Raw genomic sequence first — 20,511 nt, 5'->3', positions numbered from 1 at the left:
GAGGCAGAGGGAGACAATCTGAAGCAGGCTCGAGGTTGTGAGCCATCAGCACAGAGCCTGATGCAGGGCTCACGCCCACGAACTGCGAGATCATGACCTGAGCCACAGTCAGATGCTTAACCGACTGAGCCACCCAGGCGCCCCTGCAGCATGATCCTTTTAAAACACAAATCCTGTCATGTCACTTCCCTGCTAAAATCTGTAATGGCTTCCCATTTTACCCAGTAAAAGCCAAAGTCCTAATGATTGCCTGCAAGTTCTGTATGATCTGCTCATTCCCTTTCCCCCGTGACCTCTCTGATCTCATTTCCTATTACTCAAAAAAAAAAATTTTTTTTTCTTCCAGCCTCACCAATCTCCTGGTTCTTGCTTGACCAGGCCAGATACACTTTTGCCTGATTGCCTTTGCCGTATCTATTCCTTTTACTTGAAAAGGTCTTTCTTTCTTCCTATATCACTTATAGCCATCTGTCAAGTGTCATATTCAGTGAGTCCCACCGTGACTGTTTAAAACTGAAACTCCATGCCACCCCCTCCACTTTCCAGCTGTCACTCCTGACCCCCTTAGTGTGCTCCATTCTTCTCCCACCATACTTGCCAATTTAATTATTCTGTTTCTTGGTTACTGTCTGTCTCTCTACAAGAGAATATAAATTTCCTGAGGAGAGGGATCTAGAACTGGGCCTCGCATATACTTTTAAATTTGTTCAGTAAAATATAGTTTATCCATAAATAACTTCACATGAATATCTCAAATAGCTTTTACTAATACAGTAACCATTGCATCAGGTAGATATTTAGTAAAGCCAAAAAAAATGAGAGAAACAAAATTTAACTGTAGGTTGAAAATTTAGGTAATGGACAAAGCTGTGTGCATCTATAAAACACTGGAGAAGTTATAGGTTCTTTTTGTCCAGAATTGTATTCTAAAATGGAGGATTTGGATGAATGGTGTACAGACATTTGTTGGCTTTTTTTTTTTTTTTTAATTCGCTAGGGGTTTTGTTTGAAAATACAGATTCCTGCGCTCCAGCCTGTACTGATCAGACTCTGAGTCCCTAGAATATTTATTTTTAAAAGGTGTCCCAGGTAATTCTTATACACAGCTAGGTCTAAGAACAACTGTTATAATCTACGAAATTTCTTTAAGCTCAAAAATACTACAATTTGGTGATTCTGCAAAGGGAATCTTGATTTCTCTTTCTGAGTTGGGAAAATGAGTATTAGGATCATACCAAAAAAAGAGCTGATTTAAAATTCTCTTAAATTTACTCTAAGATCAGTCGTGAAATAGGGGTCTGTGGGTGGCTCAGTTGGTTAAGCATCTGGCTTCAGCTCAGTTCATGATCTCAAGGTTGGTGGATTCAAGCCCTGCATCGGGCTGACAGCTCAGAGCCTGGAACCTGCTTCGGATTCTGTGTCTCCGACTCTCTCTGCCCCTAACCCTGCACTCACTCTCTCTCTCTTTCTCTCAAAAATAAATAAACATTAAAAATTTTTTAAAAAAATCAATAATGAAATATTTTAATTGGGGTAAGAGAAATAGAGATTCACTTGAAGAAACACTCTAAGGTCTGTTACCAAAGTTTTGATGCTCTGGGGAGAAAATATACTTTATTAAAATTTGATGGTAGCTGTTGAAAATTTTTATTTTATTTTATTTTTTATTATTTTAAAATATAATTTATTGTCAAATTGGTTTCCATACAACACCCGGTGCTCATCCCAAGCTGTCAAAAATTTTTAAGTTGAAGTTCTAAGTATAGATTAAACAATAGTTGCAGAGCTTTATGGATCTCAGGAAATATCTAGTCCATTGCTCTCATTTTGCAGATAATAAAGGTGAGACCAAGAATGGTGAAAAAACCAGTGTTAACAGAAACGAAGTTAACTGACTTTAATATTCTTGCCCCTATGCCAATTAAAACTTCTGTCTCTAATATGGGTCAGAGCTACCTACCTTCTTTAGACTACTCACTTTAAAATGGCACTATTATGGCCATCTGGTATTTTAATTTAATGAATGGGAAAACTTTTCGTATTTAGTTTTACCAGGTGAAGTGAAGTATGGTAAAATGTTGATGGTAGTGGAGTGGTGTCTAGGAAAATGAATTATAGGTTGTAAGCACGAAAAAAAAAATAGGGTCCTTAGGCAGAAATTTGTTAAGGCAAGATTTTACATTTCTATTAGTAATTTCTGTTTTGACAGATTATTTGGAAGCTCGGAAGTGAAATTCTATTTTATCATCCCAAAAGCAACATGGAGACTTTCAATACCTTTGCCGACAGGATGAAAAACATGGGTGTCATGAATTACTTAAAGGTGAGAGAACGCAGGCTTTGTGACTTTATATTGACAGTGCCCGTTTTTAAAAGAAATCGTCTCAGTGATGAGGTGGATAATGATGTAAAAGGCATGGAAAAAGGGCAAGACACCTGGATAAATACAAGAGGCTGAAAGGAAGTGGTGTTATTTCTCCGTTTCCTGCTGCCCGCCTTGTTCTCGGAGACAAAATACCTTCTCTTTGTTTATCTCCGGCCACCAGGACCGGTCCTTGAGAGATGGCACTTAGGCCTCATTATGATGTTGAGCCAGATTCTAACCTCTTTGCTTAAGCCATTTGGGTTCTCTAGGAATTCATGCTTTCTCAGAAAGAGGAAGCAGCTAAAACAAATTGGGAATTTGAATATGGGAAAGTGGTTGCCCCCAACTTTATTAGGTGTAACCCTCCTGTATAGCACTGGGTTAGTTTAAGGTGGACAGTGTGAAAATTTGGTGCGTGTATATTTTGTGAACTGTTTACCACAAAGGGTTAGTTAACACAGCCTTCAGCTCACACTACTGCCTTTTGCTGTTGCTGTGGTGACAACATCAAGGTTCGCTCCCACAGCCACTTGCAAGTATACAGTCAGTGTCATCAATCAGTTACCATGCTGTACCTGAGATCTCTGGAACTTCCTCATCTTACAGCTGAACGTTTGTATCCTTTGACCTACATCTCCCCACTCTCCCCACCCCTCATTCTCCTGTTTCTGTGAGTTCGAAGTTTTTAGGTTCCACGTGTTGGTGATGAGATCATATAGTATTTGTCTCTCTCTGACTGACTTCACTTAGCATAATGCTCTCAGGGTCCATCTATGTTACCCAAAATGGCAGGGTTTCCTTTTTTATTACTGAATAATATTCTACGGTGTATATATGTGTGTGTAGATACATATGACATTTTTATTTTGCATCATCCATTAGATGGGGACTTAGGTTGTTTCCATCTCAGCTATTGTGAATAATGTTGCAGTGAATATGGGAGTACACACATCTCTTTAAGGTAGTGATTTCATTTCCTTTAGATAGGTGCCCAGAAGGGGGATTGCTGGATCATATGTAGTTCTTCTTTCAGTGTTTTGAGGAACCTGCATACTGTTTTCTGTAGCGGGCATTTTAACTTATATTCTCACCAGCTGTGTATGAGGATTCCATTTTCTCCACGACTTAGCCAGCATTTGTTATCTCTTGTTTTGACAATAGCCATTCTGATAGATGTGAGGTGATCTCTCATTCTGGTTTTGGTTTGCATTTCCCTAATGGCTGATGACGTTGAACACCTTTTTTATGTACTTGTTGGCCAGGAATATGTCTTTGGAGACATGTCTGTTCAAGTTCTCTGACCATTCCTTTAAAGATTTTGTTTTATTTTTTAAGTTTTATTTACTTAAATCATCTCTGCACCCAACGTGGGGCTCAAAGTCATGACCTCGAGATCAAGAGGCACTTACTCCACTGGCGGAGCCAGCCAGGCGCCACAGGGGTTTGTGCTGTGGGCCTATGTGAGTTCCTTACTTGTTCCGGACATTATGCCCCATTCTCTCTTCCTAGCCCCTGGTGACCTCTAATATGGTCCCTATTCTATAAGTTGACACATTCTGGATTTTTTAAATGTTTGTTTATTTTGAGAGAGTGTGCGGGCCCATACACAAGCAGGGGAGGGGCAGAGAGAGAGTTCCAGCAGGTTCTGTGCTATCAGTGGCAGAGCCCTATGTGGGATTTCATGCCACCAACTGTGAGATCATGTCCTGAGCTGAAATCAAGAGCCAAAATGCTTAACCGACTAAGCCCCGAGGCGCCCTGACCTATTCTAGGTATTTTCTGTAAGTGAAATCACATAGTATTAGTTCTTTTGGGTCTAGCTTATTTCACTTAACATTGTGTTTTCAAGACTTATCTATATTGAAGCAAGTAAGTATTAGGACTTATACGGCCTATTGGCATTGTATTGTATGTACCTATCACATCTTGTATATACATTCGTCTGTTGTTGGCTGCTGTGAATAATGCTGCAGTGAACACTGAGGTACAGGTATCTGTTTGAGTATATACCTAGGAGTAGAATTGCTGAGGCCCATTTTATACATATAAAATGTAGATAAATGTGTATACAAATGTATAAAACATACAAAAATACAAGTCTACGTTTAACTTTGCACCATTTTATGTTCTCACTGTTTTACTGTTTTGAAGAAAGATTTCTCCCAGTTCAGGATTCTTTTCCTACTTAGAAAAGGTTTTCTGAGTTTCTCCTTAGGTGCTACACGCTCTCTCACTATCGTGTTCTCTGGTAGCCCCGGTATGCTACGGGTAGAATGTAAACAGAAGCAGCTTATGGTTCTGCTTGCGGAGGAACTTTCCAGCTGAACAGTTGGAAAAAGAAATGGCCTGACCTCGTGTGTGCTTTCCTCTCTTCTTTTAGGAAGAAATTGGTTAGCCATTTGATTGGGAGGGAGGGTAAATTTTAGCTAAATTATTGATTGGGTTCCTTTAAGCCCATAGAATCTATTCAGTTGAAGTAAAGAAATCTGAAAGGAACCGTATTTCAAACTGCAGAGTCTGAGGGTGATAAACAGAATAGGCAGTAAAACATTTCTTGTTAGTAATTTTAAAACACTTACTGCTATTTTCCAAGTAATGTGCTAGACATAGGCCTTGCAGTAGAGGGAGACAGGCAGGCACGTGGAATCAGTCACCGGTGCCAGGGTAGAAACGCAGGGAACAGTGAGAAGACGAACGAAGTTGGGAATGGTGTATTCTGGAATCAGAGGGGTTAAATGCATAGGGGAGTCAGGGAAAGAAGTGACGCTTCAGCTGAGGCTGAACAAACACGCAGGTGTTCACTGGGCAGGTCAGAGGAGATGCTGGACGGGCAAGACGGGGGTTGATGAGAGTCTGATAGCCCTGCATTCAGTGCTTTGGTTGACTCTAGAAGTCACTTGGGTAGAAGCCAGGGGAAGTTGGCTGGGTCCTCTGTGCCATCCCCACTGAGCTTAGATTTTACTCTGTAGGCGGTGGGAGCCATTGATGGTTTCACACAAATGAGTAGCAAGATGAAGTTTCTTTGGCAGCCACACGGAAGGCAGATTGTAGAGGGACAAGATCAGAGAGACCAGTAGAGAAATTACTGAAGTAGTTTGTGATGAAGGCCTTGAACACTGACTCTACTCACATGACTGCCGTACTTCCTGTTATTCCCCTCTTTAATATCCTCCCTACTTGTGATGCTCTTTCTTTGCATACTTGTTCCTACTGCTTCCGTACCACACATCCACTTTTCTGTTTGAACCAACGCCATTCTTCAGTAGGCCTTTTTAAGATGTTACCTCTGAGCTTATATGACAGATATATAATAGTATAAAGTACTATACTGATCACCTGCTATGGGCCCAACTAGGCCGTAGGTGGGATGCACGTATTATTGAATCTGTATAACACCCTTTGGAAGGGTTAATATGAATTGTTCCGTATAACAGGTAAGATTCACAAAGGCCAAGTAACATACTCAGGTTTACGTGGTTTTAAGTAGCATCTGAGCCAGGACTATCTGTCTCGAAAGTCCCGGTTTGTTTCACTAGATCACACTGTCCTTTTTTTGTGAGTCTACATAATTTAGCTCCCATTTGCATAATGTTAAGTGTTTCATGTATCTTTCCTCTTTGCTAAATTGACATTTTTGATGACAGAGATAATATCGTTTCATCATCTATGTCCTGCCAAGGATTTAGTCCAGCCTATGTATTTACTGAGTTTTTGGATGAATTGATATCTAGTGACCTATTTGTCAGTGGGCTTTTCTTATTATTGTTGCAGATCTCCTTACAGCATGCATTATACCTTATGCATCACGGAATGCTTGAGGAAGCGAACAGAAATCTCAGCCGTGCAGAGACATGGAGATACGGGGAAAAGTCTTCTTCCCAGGAAGTGTTAATCAACCTTATTCAGGCCTATAAAGGGCTTTTGCAGTATTATACTTGGTCTAAAAAGAAGATGGAATTGTCTAATCTTGGTGAGCGACGATGAGTATACTTTTCATGGCGATGAGACCGAATCATAGGGACAGATAGGATCTTTTTTTTTCTTTATATTTATTTATTTTGAGAGAGAGAAGGTGTGTGCGTGTGATTGAGCACGAGTGGGGGAGGGGCAGAGAGAGGAGAGAGAATCCCAAGCAGGTTCTGCGCCATGAGAGAGGCTCTGCAGACCCAATGAGGGGGCTGAACTCACGAACCATGAAATCATGACCTGAGCCAAGATCAAGAGTCAGATGCATAACCAGCTGAGCCACTAGGGCGCCCCTGGACAAATAGGATTGTAGAGAATAACTTCATTCCCCTACTTTTAAGCCTGACCCTTTCTACATATTGCAGAGAGCAGACATATTTACACCTGTCTCTTTGCAGATATTATGGAGAACAGAAATATTTAAGCCTGACTTTTTCCAGATACTGCAGAGAGCAGATATATTTATCTATTGATGTAGAATCCTTGATCATCCTTTGTAATATTTCTGATATGTGAAACTTTTCACACATAAATTGGATAATGCAAAAATTAAGTCCATGACCATCTTAGATTTATTGTTTTTTTTTTAATATTTATTTTTGTGAGACAGAGACAGCGTGAGTGGGGGAGGGGCAGAGAGGAAGAAAACACAGAATCCGAAGCAGGTTCCAGGCTCTGAGCAAGCTGTCAGCACAGAGCTTGATGCGGGGCTCAAATCCACGCACCGTGAGATCATGACCTGAGCCAAAGTAGGACACTCAACCAACTGAACCACCAGGCCCCCCCAAATATTGTTTTTTAAAGTATTTCCTTCTAAGAAAGGTTATAAATTTTTTTTAAAGTTTATTTATTTAAGCAGTCTCTACAGCCAGTATGGGGCTTGAACTCACAACCTTGAGATCAAGAGCTGCATACTCTACCAACTGAGCCAGCCAGGCGCCCCATTTTCCTGTGTGTTTAGAATGGAGTTAGTTTGTTTTATAATGTTTGTGGTTTTTTTTAAAGAATTTTATTTATCTTTAAGTAATCTCTAAACTTGGTGTGGGGGATTGAACCCACGACCCTAAGATCAGGAGTTGCACACTCTTCAGACTGGGCCAGCCAGGTGCCCCTGTTCTACAGTGTTATTCTTCACAATAACATGCTTAGAGAATAGGGCACAGTAAAGTCATTTTGTTTCAATACAAAGGTCATAACGATGTTCTTGATTGACCACACCAGGAATGGCCGCGTGTCCCTACTTGTCAGAGTTCTCTTCCTCTTGCTTCCAATGGTAGTGTCACTTCTCCTGTCCTCAGATTTGTGTTTGATTATCTGCATCTTCCTTCTCTTGTATAGTTTTCCTCCATAGCTTCTCTAGCATTAACCCTTTTTATTTTCTAATCCTCCGTCCAAATCTCGGTCCCTGTGTATATCGGCTCATATGTTTAAGCATTGATTCCTTATCATCCTTACGTGGTAATTAGTGTTCCCTTGGTCTCTTTGGTATGTAGGTTCACTAATCCCAAAATTCCCCTCCCTCTTTCTGAGTCTCATCTCTCCCATGACCCTCCTGAAAAGCTGTCTTTCTCGAGATATTCTTGTCCAGTCTTCAGGCTTCCTCCTCGTCTAGAATGCCATCTGCCCTTCTGACACTTGTTAGACCCCCTCGTTCTCTTACCATGAATCTCATAGCTGCATGTCCAGCCTTTACTAGTTGACTCTTTATCTCTTGCTTTTTGATTGTCCTAAGTTTCTTCATGTCTATTCTTTGTTGTATCTCCTCTTCTAGACTAATCAGTCTTCTGAGGTCACATATCTCTTCATTCTTGGGTTAACCTTGATATACGCCTGGTATATTTTTTCTAAAAAAGGCTTATTGAGGGGCTCCTGGGTGGCTCAGTCTGTTGAGTGTGTCCGATTTCTGATTTTGGCTCAGGTCGTGATCCCAGGGTCATGGGATCGAGCCCTGCATGGGCTCTGTGCTGAGCATGGAGTCTGCTTAAGATTCTCTCCCTCCCTCTGCCCTTCTCCCCTGCTTGGGCTTTCTCTCTGTCTCTCAAAATAAATAAAACTTAAAAGCATTTTTTAAAAGGCTCATTGATATTAATTGATTAGATGAGTTTTAAAGTCAGCATTTGCCTTTTTCTCACACCTAGTTAGGTGGAACTCAAACAGGCATCGATGGTAAAAAGCAATGGGAACTGGCATTGGCTCCATCTCTTCCCTGGGTCGATGGTGTAGGACCTCTCTGTAGCAAGAGAACGTAAAGGTGGCATAATGTGTGCAGCTCTTTACATCACCTGTAACCTCAAGTATCTGTTTCATAAAAGAAGGTTAGGACTGGCTCTGTGTAACCAAATGCATGAGGACGTAACACTTGAACGAACGCGCAACATTGATTTGGGATTTTTCTCTGTTGCTGTTGGCCTGTCCTGGTTAAGTGTGATGCACTTGGTGACTGGAGACCCCCTTCCTTGGTAAATTCACGTACACTGACTCCGTTTTTTTCTTCTAAAATTCTTTCTGTATCGTTTCTTACCTATTTTCTCTTTATCACCTCATATTCAGATCCATATTGATATTGATTTAGTTGATCCTCTGGGAAGAGAATACCACGGCCTTTTGAGGAAGGGGAGGGGCTATTGTTTTGTCCAAAATTAAAAGTATTTTGTTTCTATTAGCTGTCACTTTTGAAAGACTGACTTTCCTTTTAAACCTTTAAGATTGTGAAATATAACGTGCTGAAAAAGTGTATGAAACAAATGTATGATAAAATGGGAATAATTTAAAACAGATATCCATGAGGCTACCACCTAGAATCATTCTTTTTTTTAAAATAGATTTTCCAGTTTTCTTTCTTTTTCTTTTTAATTTTTAAATGTTTTTTTTATTTATTTTTGAGAGAGGGACAGAGCACGAGTGGGGGAGGGGCAGAGAGAGAGAGGGAGACCAAGAATCCGAAGCAGACTCCAGCTGAGCTGGAAGCACAGAGCCCGACGTGGGGCTCAAACCCACAAACTGTGAGATTGTGACCTGAGCCAAAAGTCGGACGCTTAACCAACTGAGCCACCCAGGCGCCCCTAGATTCATTCTTAAAGTTCCCCAGGTGTGCCTTCCTCACCACACTTTCTTTTGTTCTTTTTGTGTATGTGGGCGGGGAGGGGGTATTGGGGGGTGGCAGGCAGAGTTTGTGAAAAATTAGTGTTATTCCTTAAATGTTTGTTAGAATTTACCAGCAAATCCGTCAGGGCCAGAAATTTCCTTGTGGATGGTTTATCGATTGCTGTTACTATCAGCAAAGTCCTCAATACTGAGTGACTTTTGAAAATCTTTTATCTTTGGACAGATAAAGATGATTACGCTTACAACACCGCATCCCGGACTATGCTTAACCACAGTTGGAAGACATCTGTAAACCTTGGTGCCTTGATTCAAACTCCTGGAGTATGGGACCCTTTTGTGAAAAGTTATGTAGAGGTAAGTAGGCTTCTCATAAAGTTTTATTAGTTTCATTTTGTCATAAGCCTTATCTTTATTGATCAGAAGGCAACTAAATGGAAAACATTGTTTTAAAAAAAAAAAAAGAGTGCTACCTGGCTGACTCAGTAGAGCATACAACTCTTCATCTCGGGGTTGTGGGTTCAAGCCCCACGTTGGGTATAGAGACTACTTAAAATAAAATCTTTAAATGCATAAATAAGAAATAAGTATTAAGAAAATTTTTTAATTTAAAAGAGGAAATATGATATCTCATTTTGGTCTGAATAATTTTTATTTTACTAATGTACTTTAAATGTTAACTGTTTTTTTTTCCCCTCTCCACTGAATAATGGGTCATGGTCGGATATTTATAAAATAAATACCAAGGTAGTTTGTCCATGTTAATTCTATATTATTCTTGCTGAATTTAGAAGAAAAGCAGAAAGTTAGTTTTTTGGTTTTTTAAGTAGGCTTCACGCTCAGTGCATGCAGGGCTTGAACTCACCACCCTGAGATCATGACCTGAGCTGAGGTCAAGAGTCTGACGCTTAACGGACTGAGTCACCCAATTACCCCCAAGCAGAAAGAGTAGTTTCTATTTCGTGGGACAGAGAAGGGCAGGGGACAGAAATCTGAAACTAGGTCGTAATACTTGGGGTGAAGAATAATGGCACTCAGGACGTTGGTCAGGGCGCGGGGTCGTCTCAGAGTCTCTGTGAAAGGTCAGGGGGGCGCAGCTCAAACTTTTTGAAAGTTCCAGGAATGCTAGTGTGATAATTATGTTGTCCAAAGGTAATCTCTGAAACCAGGCGCCAGTGACTCTGGGGATTCCCATGTGTGGGCGGGACGAAGGGAAGGAAGTCTAGTTCCCATGTGCTCCTTCTGTGGCTGAAGTTGTGTCTTGTGTCGGCCCTGATCTTAATGCTTCATGGGGTCTTTCCCACTCGTCAGGGGGCCCTGCTTTGAGGCCTTCATTTCTTGCAGGAACAGTTCCTAGGTTGAAGTGGCTGCATTTTTCAGTAACAAAAATGTGATCAGGAAGAAAAGGGACCCCACATAGGCCTTTGTTGTGGGTGATCTGTGTTGTACAGAGGTTGTGACGTATTCTGGTGACAGCAAAAGCTGCCTTTACTGTTGTTCCCTGTACAGGAAGTCCTGTTTGTCATTGTCATGAATTTTTGTACCCATCAACAAAGTGAAGTTGTGCATTGTCTTCCATACAGCTGTCTTAAGAATTTAGCGAAGACATTATGACTTATTTTATATAGATGCTGGAATTCTGTGGGGATCAGGATGGAGCCCGAGAGGTACTCAACAATTATGCCTATGATGAAAAGTTCCCGTCGAATCCAAATGCTCATGTCTACTTATACAACTTTCTAAAGAGGGAGAAGGCACCAAGAGAGAAACTGATAAGTGTGCTGAAGGTATAAACGTTTATCTTGTTGACTGAACGGGGTCAGGGATCTACTTTAAAGTATCCCTGAGGGTGCATGGCTGGCTCAGTTGGAAGAGCATGTGATTCTTGATCTCAGGGTCATGAGTTCAAGCCTCATGTTGGGTAAAGAGATTACTAAAAAATATTAACTTTAAAACATCCTTAGGTCGTATTGTCCATCTTTCAGATTCTGACACTCCTAGAAACTCACAGTACATGTGTGGTGATGCCCTGGGGTGGACGGAGAAGGTGGTGGCCCCCAGAGGGTCCCCCATCTCCATTCCGCCACCACCTGCCCAAGCGAGAGTGAGGGCAGACGACCAGTATGTCAGGAACCTTTTGCCGCCCTTGTTGGAACGTTCTGCTTTGATAATTTCTCTAAGTCAGGCTTATGGAATCTTAATTTACACACAATAAAACACCTGTTTTAAGTGTACACTTGAATGCATTTTAACAGATACATACATCCGTGTATACACCATGATAATCAAGATCCTGATCATTTCCATCACCTCAGAAAATCCTTGATTTCCCTTTTGCAGCCAATCTATCCACCTGTTTCTGGCCCTGGGGCAAAGAATGATCTGCTTCCTGTCAGTATAGATTAACTTTCCCTCTTCTAGAATTTCACGTACGTGAGATCTGTAGTACGTGCTCTTTTTTTGTGGCTTGTCTTGCCCTGCATGTTTTTGAGACTCATCCATGTGATGGTGGGGTCAGTAATGTGTTCCTTATTACTGCTGTGTAGTGTTCCATTTCTCTACATTCACTTCCTAGTGGTGTATTTTCACTTTTTAGCTACTGTGAATGCTGCTGCTGCGAACACTCACGTACGGGGCTTTGTATGCACACATACTGTTGTTTTTCTCGTTGGGTAACTATGTAAGAGTGGAATTGCTGGAAAGTATAGTTTTGAAACAATCTCATAAGAAACTGCCCAACTTTTTTTTTTTTTTTAATCTTTATTTACTTTTGAGAGAGAGAGAGAGACAAAGTGCAAGCAGGGGAGGAACAGAGAGAGGGAGACACAGAATCTGAAGCAGCTCCAGGCTCCAAGCTGTCAGCACAGAGCCTGATGCGGGGGCTTGAACTCATGAACTATGAGATCATGACCTGAGCCGAAGTCGATGCTTAACCTACTGACCCACCCAGTGCCCCCAACTGTGTTTTTGTTAATTGAGATGTAATTGACTATAACTTTATGTTATTTCCAGGTATACAACGTAGTGATTCAGTATTTGTATGTATTACAAATGATCACCACAGGAATTCTGCTTCACATCTATCACCACATAGTTACAACTTATTTTTCTTGTGTTGGAGCTTTTACGATTTATTTTTTCAGAAACTTCAAACATACAATATTGTATTAGCGGTAGTCACCATGTTCTATGTTATATCCCCAGGACTTATATGTATTTTATAACTGAAAGTTTGTACCTTTTTGTTTGTTGGTTTTTGGCTATCGAGTTGTATTAGTTCTTTATATGTTAGATATTAAACCCATATCAGGTAAGTGATTTGCAAATATTTTCTCCCCTTCACTGGATTGCCTTTTCATTTTGTTGATGGTTTCCTTTGCTGTGCAGAAGCTTTTTACTTTGGTATAGTCCCACTTGTTTATTTTTGCTTTTGTTGCCTTTTGCCCAACCAGTTTTTGAAGTGACCTTACAGTTGACATTCCTGCCGTCAGTGTATGATTTTTCATCCTCACTGACACTTGGTATTGTCTGCCGTTTGAATTCAGTAGCCATTTTAGTGGGTATGTAGTGGTGTCTCATTGTGGTTTTAAGTTGCATTTCCCTAACGACTAATAATGTTGAGCATCTTTTTATATGCCTATTGGCTATTCCTGAATCATCTTTTATGAGGTATCTGTTTAAATGTCTTGTTTCTTTTTCTTAGAGGATAATTTCTCTTCTTAGGGATTTGTTAGTTTTATGTCCTCTGTCCTCACGTAGGCATATGCCGTGGGATTCACAACATGGATTGCGAATACTTTCTTCCAGTCTATGTCTTGCTTTTTTGTTCTTAACGGTGTCTTTTGAAGACAGATATTTCTAATTTTGATGAAGTGCAATTTATGCTTTTTTTCTTTTATACTTAGTACTTTTTGTCCAAGAAATGTTTGCCTACCCCAAGATGATGAAGATTCTATGTTGTTGTGTTTTTTCCCTTAGAAGTATTACAAATTTATTACCAATTTATGTTTAGGTCTATGATAGACTTTCAGCTAATATTTTTGTGTAGTGTGAGGTCAAGGTCGAGGTTCATTTTCCCCCATGTGGTGGTTTCAGCACCATTTAGTGAAAACGTTCTTCACCCTCCATTGAATTATATTGGTGATGCTGTTGAGAACTAACTAACTGTATATATGGGCTCCTTTGTGTTCTGGTGGTTTGTATATTGTCATCCTTACAACCAACCATCCCACATACTATGACTGTTGCTTTATTAGAAGTCTGTGTTGTGACAGTCTTATGAATTTGTCCTCTTTCAAAGTTGTTTCAAAAGGTTCTTTGACTTTCCATATACTTCTTTAAGTATTTTATTTTTATTTCTTTAGAGAGAGAGCATGAGTCGGGAAGAGAGGCAGAGAGAGAGAGAATTCCAAGCAGGCTTTGTGATCACCACAGAGCCTGACATGGGGCTTGATCCCATAATCCTGGGATTGTGACCTGAGCCAAAACCAAGACTCAGACACTGACTGAGGCACCCAGGTGCCCCTTTCCATATACATTTTTTTTTTAATGTTTATTTTATTTTGAGAGAGAGAGATACCATGAGAAGAAGAGGGGCAGAGAGAGAGAGAGAGAGAGAGAACCCTAAGCAGGCTCCTTGCTCAGTGTAGAGCAAGGACAGCTCAGTCCCACAAACCATGAGATCATGACCTGAGCTGAAACCAAGAGTCAGACACTCAGCCACGTGAGCCACCCAGGCGCCCCCACGTACAGTTTTAACTCAGCTGGTCTCATGCTGCAGATTATCTTGCTGCGATTTTCAATCTGTACATCAATTCTGAGAAAAATTACATTTTAACAGTGTGGGGGTTGCCAAATTGTGAACGTGGTATATCTTTACATTCATTTAGGTCTTTTCTTTCAAAATGTTTCGTGCTTTTTAGTGTATATATTTTGTTAAATTTATCCATAACTGTTTCATGTTTGGGGTTGTTACTGTATAGAACATTGCTTAAAAATTTATTTTATTATGGTAATATATATAGATCATAGAATTTACCATTTTAACCTTTCCTTTTATGGTTGGTTTTTTTGGGGGTTTTTTTGGGTTTTTTTGGAGAGACAGAGAAAGACAGCACAAGCAGGGGAGGGTCAGAGAGAGAGGGAGACACAGAATCCGAAATAGGCTTCAGGTTCTGAGCTAGCTGTCAGCACAGAGCCCGACATGGGGCTCGAACCCATGAACCACGAGATTGTGACCTGAGCCGAGGTCAGAGGCTTAACTGAGCGACCCAGGCGCCCCAAACTGCATGATATTATTAAAGTTGCTATTTCAGTGTCCAAGGTTTCTTTTTATCCATTTGTACAACAAAATGTTCAGGATAGTTACAACAAAAGCAAATTGGTGACTTCACTTAGATTGTCTATCACTAATGGTGTTTTTGAAAATACTTTTAAAAAAATGTAACAAAATAACTATGTTGAATACTTACATATGTTCCAGACAAAATGGACTTAAGGAAATTCTGTTTTCCTGTTGAAAAATGCAGTGTGGGAATTAAGAACTCAGTAGATGGGTGTGATAGCCGAGCGTAGCAGAAGAGATGGTTAAGGAAATGCATGGAGAAGACCAGGCTCCAGCACAGCGAGCAGAAGGATGGGAGGTGCAGACAGGGGTGTGCGGAGGACTCAGCGAGGATCTGACACTCTCGTGATTGGAGCTGGGTGGGGAGAAGAGCCAATAAACAATCAATGCCAATGTTTGAAGAGCTAATGGCTAAGAATTCCCCAAAACTAAGTAAAACCTACAGTTCTGATAACGTTCTAACTCTTGATCTGGGTGCTGATTATGAGTACATATAACTTTGTTGAAAATGTGATGAATGGCACACTCATGATTTATATGCATTTCTTTTTTCTGTTTTATTTCTTTTTTAAATTTTTTTAATGTTTATTTTTGAGAGGGAGAGTGCAAGTCGGGGAGGGGCAGACAGAGAGGGAGACACAGAAACCGAAGCAGGCTCCAGGCTCTGAGCTGTCAGTACAGGGCCTGACGCAGAGCTTGAACCCAATAAACTGCAAGATCATGACCTGAGCTGAAGCTGGACGCTTACCCAACTGAGCCACCCAGGTGCCCCAACGGGGATTTTTAAAAATAGCTTTACATAGAACATTTTTCTATTCTCAAATTGAAACTGGACTAAAGCAAAATACCTTTTAAATCCTTGATTCATTTACCGAGAGCATATTAGTAAGAACCTTATTTGAAACTGAGCTGACATTTGGGAAATGCTGTTACAACATGTAAATTTTACAAGATTCTTCTTTTCTTCCAGATTTTGTATCAGATTGTTCCATCTCATAAACTGATGTTAGAATTCCATAGATTACTGAGAAAATCAGGTAAATAATTTTTATTTTGGATCCCTTTGGCAGAGACGCTAGCAGACGATGGCCCAGGGCCCAAACCCACCCCTCGTCTGTTTTTATAAGTCAGGTTCTTTTTAAAAAAATTTTTAAAAATATTTTTTATTTGATTTTGAGAGAAAGAGAGAGACAGCACGAGCAGGGGAGGATCAGAGAAAGAGGGAGATATAGAATCTGAAACAGGCTTCAGGCTCTGAGCTGTCAGTACAGAGCCTAATGCGGGGCTCGAACCCAAAACTGTGAGATCATGACCTGAGCCGAAGTTGGACACTTAACCAACTGAGCCACCCAGGCGCCCCTATAAGTCAGGTTCTATTGGAGCATCCGTGTGTGTTGTCTGTGGCTGCTTTCACAGCACAGCACGGTGTAGCTGTGACGCAGACCATATTGCTCCCAAAGCTGGAATGCTTACTGTCTGTCTCTTTGTTAGGAAGCATTCTGTCCCATGCTGTAGAATATTAGGCAACATTTAGCACAGGAGAAATGGCTTCAATTTATATCATTCACCTCATTTTAATCTCTGTTGCATTTCAGCTCAGTGTAGAAAAGAGCATACTTTTTTTTTTAAGTAGGTTCCACGCCCAACATGGGGCTTGACTTCACGACCCCGAGATGAAGAGTCGTGCGGTCTCCCAGCTGAGCTGGCCTGGTGCCCCAGAACAGAACTTCACAGGAGGAAGTCTGCCTAAGTCCAGTGGGTACTGGGACTAGCTCAGTCCCTCTCCGGTTAGAAGAGAACATACATGATACGCCCACGTAGGGCAGGCGCTTTAAATAACATCCTCAGTAAAGTATAGCCCACGTAGAAGTCACACTCACCACTCTGACTTCATTAGCAAGGACTAAATTATTGAATATTTCGACTTATCACAGGAGAGTATGAGCGTAATGAATTATTTTTGAACTGTTAATCAAACTAGAAGTCTTACAATTCAATAATATGTTATCAGCCAAATGTAGCTTTCTAAGTTTGTGCACTTCAGGATTTTGTGTAAACTCTAATTGTTGTGACCGTTGCAGAAAAAGAAGACCACCATAAACTTGGGCTGGAGGTACTATTTGGAGTCTTAGATTTTGCTGGATGCACTAAAAATATAACTGCTTGGAAATATTTGGCAAAATATCTGAGACAGATGTTAATGGGGTAAGTAAAAGATGCAGTGTTTATTACTGGCTCAGCAGCAATAAAATTTCCCGATAATTTAGTGTCACTGGCCTGGGTATCCCCGAACCAAGGCGACAGACGCACAGACACGTTCTTGTGGCGTTTCTCAAAGCAGCTGTACTGTGGGATTTAGTGGAGGCAGCCTCAGCAGATGACATGGCCCTCTGCATCTTCGTCTCGATCATCGCACCGGGTAGTATTTGCCCTCAGATGGAGACCTTATCAATCAGTAAAGGAGCATTTCTGGTCAACACGGGTGCACTCAGCAGCCTCCTTGGGCATCTCGAAGCCCAGACTGGTGTTTTTGTAGTTCTGTGGAGCTTCTCCAGTGTCTCCAAACGGGACGCTCTTATTGTGAAAGGTGGTCGGCTGCTTGTGCGAGGCACGCCTAGTCTGAATGTCCGCCATCTTCCCGGCCGCCTGAGACAGGGACTCCGCAGGCTGTTCTCAAGTTCACCTTCTGCCAATATAGGCCCGTCTCCATCACTGACCTTCCCTTTTGACCTTTTTCTTTTCCAGGGACCACCTTGCCTGGGTCCAAGAAGAGTGGAACTCCAGGAAAAACTGGTGGCCTCGCTTTCACTTCAGCTCCTTTTGGGCAAAAAGCGACTGGCAAGAGGATAAACCTTTGGCTTGCGAGAAAGCTTTGGTAGCTGGGATGCTGTTAGGAAAAGGTAGGGGTTTCGTTTTCTTCTTATGTCGGCATGGCTTGTGGGCGATTCTGAGATTACGAAGCAGGACCAAGCGTACTTGGTCCAGTGCCCAGGGACACGGGGTGCTGGAGAGAGAACTGGTGAATGGCAGATGCATCGAGCTGCGGCCGGGGATCTGCTGGTAAACACAGTCTGCGGACGGGAAGCACTGGTCATCTCGTTGATTGTGGCAGTTGCTCTCTGTGCTGTAACTTGAGTATCTTTAGGGGCCAATTAAGATAGAGGATGCGGACCGTTTCCACAACAACCGCATAGAAAGTTTACTGACATCCTTGACTTGCCAGTATTAGAAATAGAAAAAGATTCTTTGCTGACCTCATTGTTTGAGAATAGCTCTGTATCATATTTAATTATCTGTTCCCGCAAGGAGGAGACGTTTCTCCCATGAAAGAGCATACCTCCCATTAACCTATTTAAAAATCCTTTTTTTTTTAATTTTTTTGAAATGTTTTATTTATTTTTGATACAGAGAGAGACAGAGTGTAAGGGGGTGGGGGGCAGAGAGAGAGAGGGGGAGGCACAGAATCCAAAGCAGGCTCCAGGCTCTGAGCTGTCAGCACAGAGATTGACGCGGGGCTCAAACCCACCACCGTGAGATCATGACCTGAGCTCAAGTCCGAGGCTTAACCGACTGAGCCATCAGGCGCCCCTTAAAAATCCTCTTAAACAAAGGGACATTGATCTTTTCTTTGCGGGACCTCTTGGCTGCTTTGTGCCACCAGAGCGCGACAGCTGTGGTGTGTTCAGAGATGAAGTGAATAGCACCGTACGTGGTCTGGGGGCAGAGAGTTCAGAGTTTCCTAAAGAGATTCCACAGTGAGTGTTTGAGGTGGTTACTAAGGTTAATGAAATGCTGGTTTCTAAGAGGAAAGGGACAAATAAATATGAAAGCATTGTAAGGTTGGTCTCAACACACTGACGCAGAGGAGCAGAAATGTGATTCAGACTGTGACTTCTACTTCGCTGTGAGCACTGAGGCATCTACTACAGGTACCTACAGCTGTCTGTGTTTGAGCAGAGTCTGGGCTGATTTTCTAGTCTGTCACCTTTCCCTGTCACTTAGGTCACACAGTTAACCTTTGGGCCCCTCTGAGTGGGCTTCATGACATCTGTCCGTGCCACCTACAGGATTGGTATACGCATCCAGTGAGCATCACATCAAAGTGCTTTGTAAATTCAAAAGTACTCTCTGCATATCAGGCACAATCATGCCTGAACACGGGTACATTTCTTCTTTCAGGTGCTAGCGCAGGAGTTGAGTCAGTCTGTTCAGGAGTCGAGCTGGGTTCTGCCCGTGCTCTGGGTACACTCACTCTATCACAGGATTCAGATTCTGGTCAGGACCTGCCTCTGCTTCATGTGGAGAGCGGGGCACGGCAGCTGCCCTTCCTGTGCTCCGGGAAGGCAAGCCAGACCCTTTGTCCTTGTGACTTCACGTCTTCTGGTGGCTCCTGAGGAGGAAGGAGTTTGTAGTTTATTTGGCTTTTTTGAGAGCAAAGTTCTATCTTTTTATATTCTAGATGGAAGCAGAAATCTGTACAAAACGTTTTGTTTTTGCTGAAGTGGTAGATGTGTTTGGAAATACAGATTACTCGATTAACATCACAGACGGCACTGCGTCCTGCTAATAAGGTGTTAGTAATTCTGGCGGACTATTCTCAGGGGTAGTAACGGTTACTGCAGGTACAGGATATATCCTGGCAATTTCCCAGAGAAGGTGGATACATGGTGAGACTATAGTGAAGTTAGTTTTTATGTGATTTATGGCCTTACCCATTATCAAATATTTTTAAAAATTCTCTTTTTTAAGGTTTATTTTGAGAGAGAGAGAAAGAAAGGGAGTGGGGGAGGGACAGAGAGAGAAGGAGAGAGCGAACCCCAAGCAGGCTCTGCACTGACAACGTGTACCCTGATGTGGGGCTTGACCTGAGCTGAGATCAAGAGTCAGGTGCTTAACCAACTGCACCACTGAGTCACCCCTAAAAAAAATCTCTTAAATTATCCAGTTTACAGTTTTACTTTCATTTTTTTTTTTTTTTTGAAGAGAGAGAGAACACGAGTAGGGGAGAGGGGCTGAAGGGGAGATGGAAGGGAGCTTAGAGAGAGAAATCCCCAGAGGTTCCACGCCCAGAGAGAGAGAGAATGAGAGAGAATCCCCAGCAGGCTCCATGCTCAGCCCAGATCGCAATGTGGGGCTTGATCCCACAGCCCTGGGATCATGACCTGAGCTGAATCGAGTCAGACGTTGAACTGACTGAGCCACCCAGACGCCCCCAGTTTACTTTTTTTTTTATCGAAATTTGATTTGTGTCTGAAATATTTAACCAGGGAGCCGCTTGGCGTCGTCAGACCGTGGAAAGACCTTTGTCACAGCTGCCTGATCGCCACGCAGTGGCTCGCTGGGTGCTGCCATGGCTGGCTGAGTCCTCATCGCTGGTTTGTAGGAGTTTGTTCTAATGCTTCACATCCAGGTTTTCGTACAGAGAACTTTCGTGTTGTTACAGGTGCCTCTTTGGCAGACATTGAAAGGGAAGTTGTAGTAATTTGCTTTTGGGGAAGGCTCATTTCATATATGAACAGAGGTATAATATGTGGATCTCCGTCACCAGGGCTTGGGCGGCAGGCTGGGACCAGCTAAAGTACGTGTTTTAATTATGACGGATCAGAAGCGCGGTCACATGGCGGAAGCGTCCGTTCGCTGGCGATGGCTCTCAGGGTGTGCCGGGGGCATCTTGGTGTAGCCGATACAGACCCATCTAACTTCCGTAGTCGTTAGCATGCAGAGTTGAAGCAGA

The 20,511-nt window shown here is 42.0% G+C and overlaps 1 protein-coding gene across 6 annotated transcripts in view; it reads left to right on the top strand.

The window, feature by feature from the left end:
* Nucleotides 1-20,511, top strand: part of TAF1A (TATA-box binding protein associated factor, RNA polymerase I subunit A) — a 32,075-nt gene that overhangs the window by 8,854 nt on the left and 2,710 nt on the right. Inside the window, exons 4-11 of one of the 6 annotated variants that reach the window (XM_029935672.1) lie at nt 2,210-2,323; nt 6,137-6,335; nt 9,660-9,790; nt 11,062-11,220; nt 15,748-15,814; nt 16,859-16,982; nt 17,523-17,677; nt 20,045-20,504. In XM_029935672.1, coding sequence (XP_029791532.1) covers nt 2,210-2,323; nt 6,137-6,335; nt 9,660-9,790; nt 11,062-11,220; nt 15,748-15,814; nt 16,859-16,982; nt 17,523-17,677; nt 20,045-20,097 — 1,002 coding nt within the window. In that variant the 3' untranslated portion in view covers nt 20,098-20,504. Of the gene's footprint in view, nt 1-2,191; nt 2,324-6,136; nt 6,336-9,659; nt 9,791-11,061; nt 11,221-15,747; nt 15,815-16,858; nt 16,983-17,522; nt 18,186-19,236; nt 19,539-20,044; nt 20,505-20,511 lie in introns of those variants that run through there. The other 5 variants (XM_029935673.1, XM_029935674.1, XM_029935671.1 and 2 more) reach the window with 5 other exon arrangements.

Source organism: Suricata suricatta, chromosome 3 (genome assembly GCF_006229205.1).
Source record: "Suricata suricatta isolate VVHF042 chromosome 3, meerkat_22Aug2017_6uvM2_HiC, whole genome shotgun sequence".
In the NCBI taxonomy this organism is placed as follows: domain Eukaryota; kingdom Metazoa; phylum Chordata; class Mammalia; order Carnivora; family Herpestidae; genus Suricata; species Suricata suricatta.
This window is presented reverse-complemented; position numbering and strand designations above follow the sequence as displayed.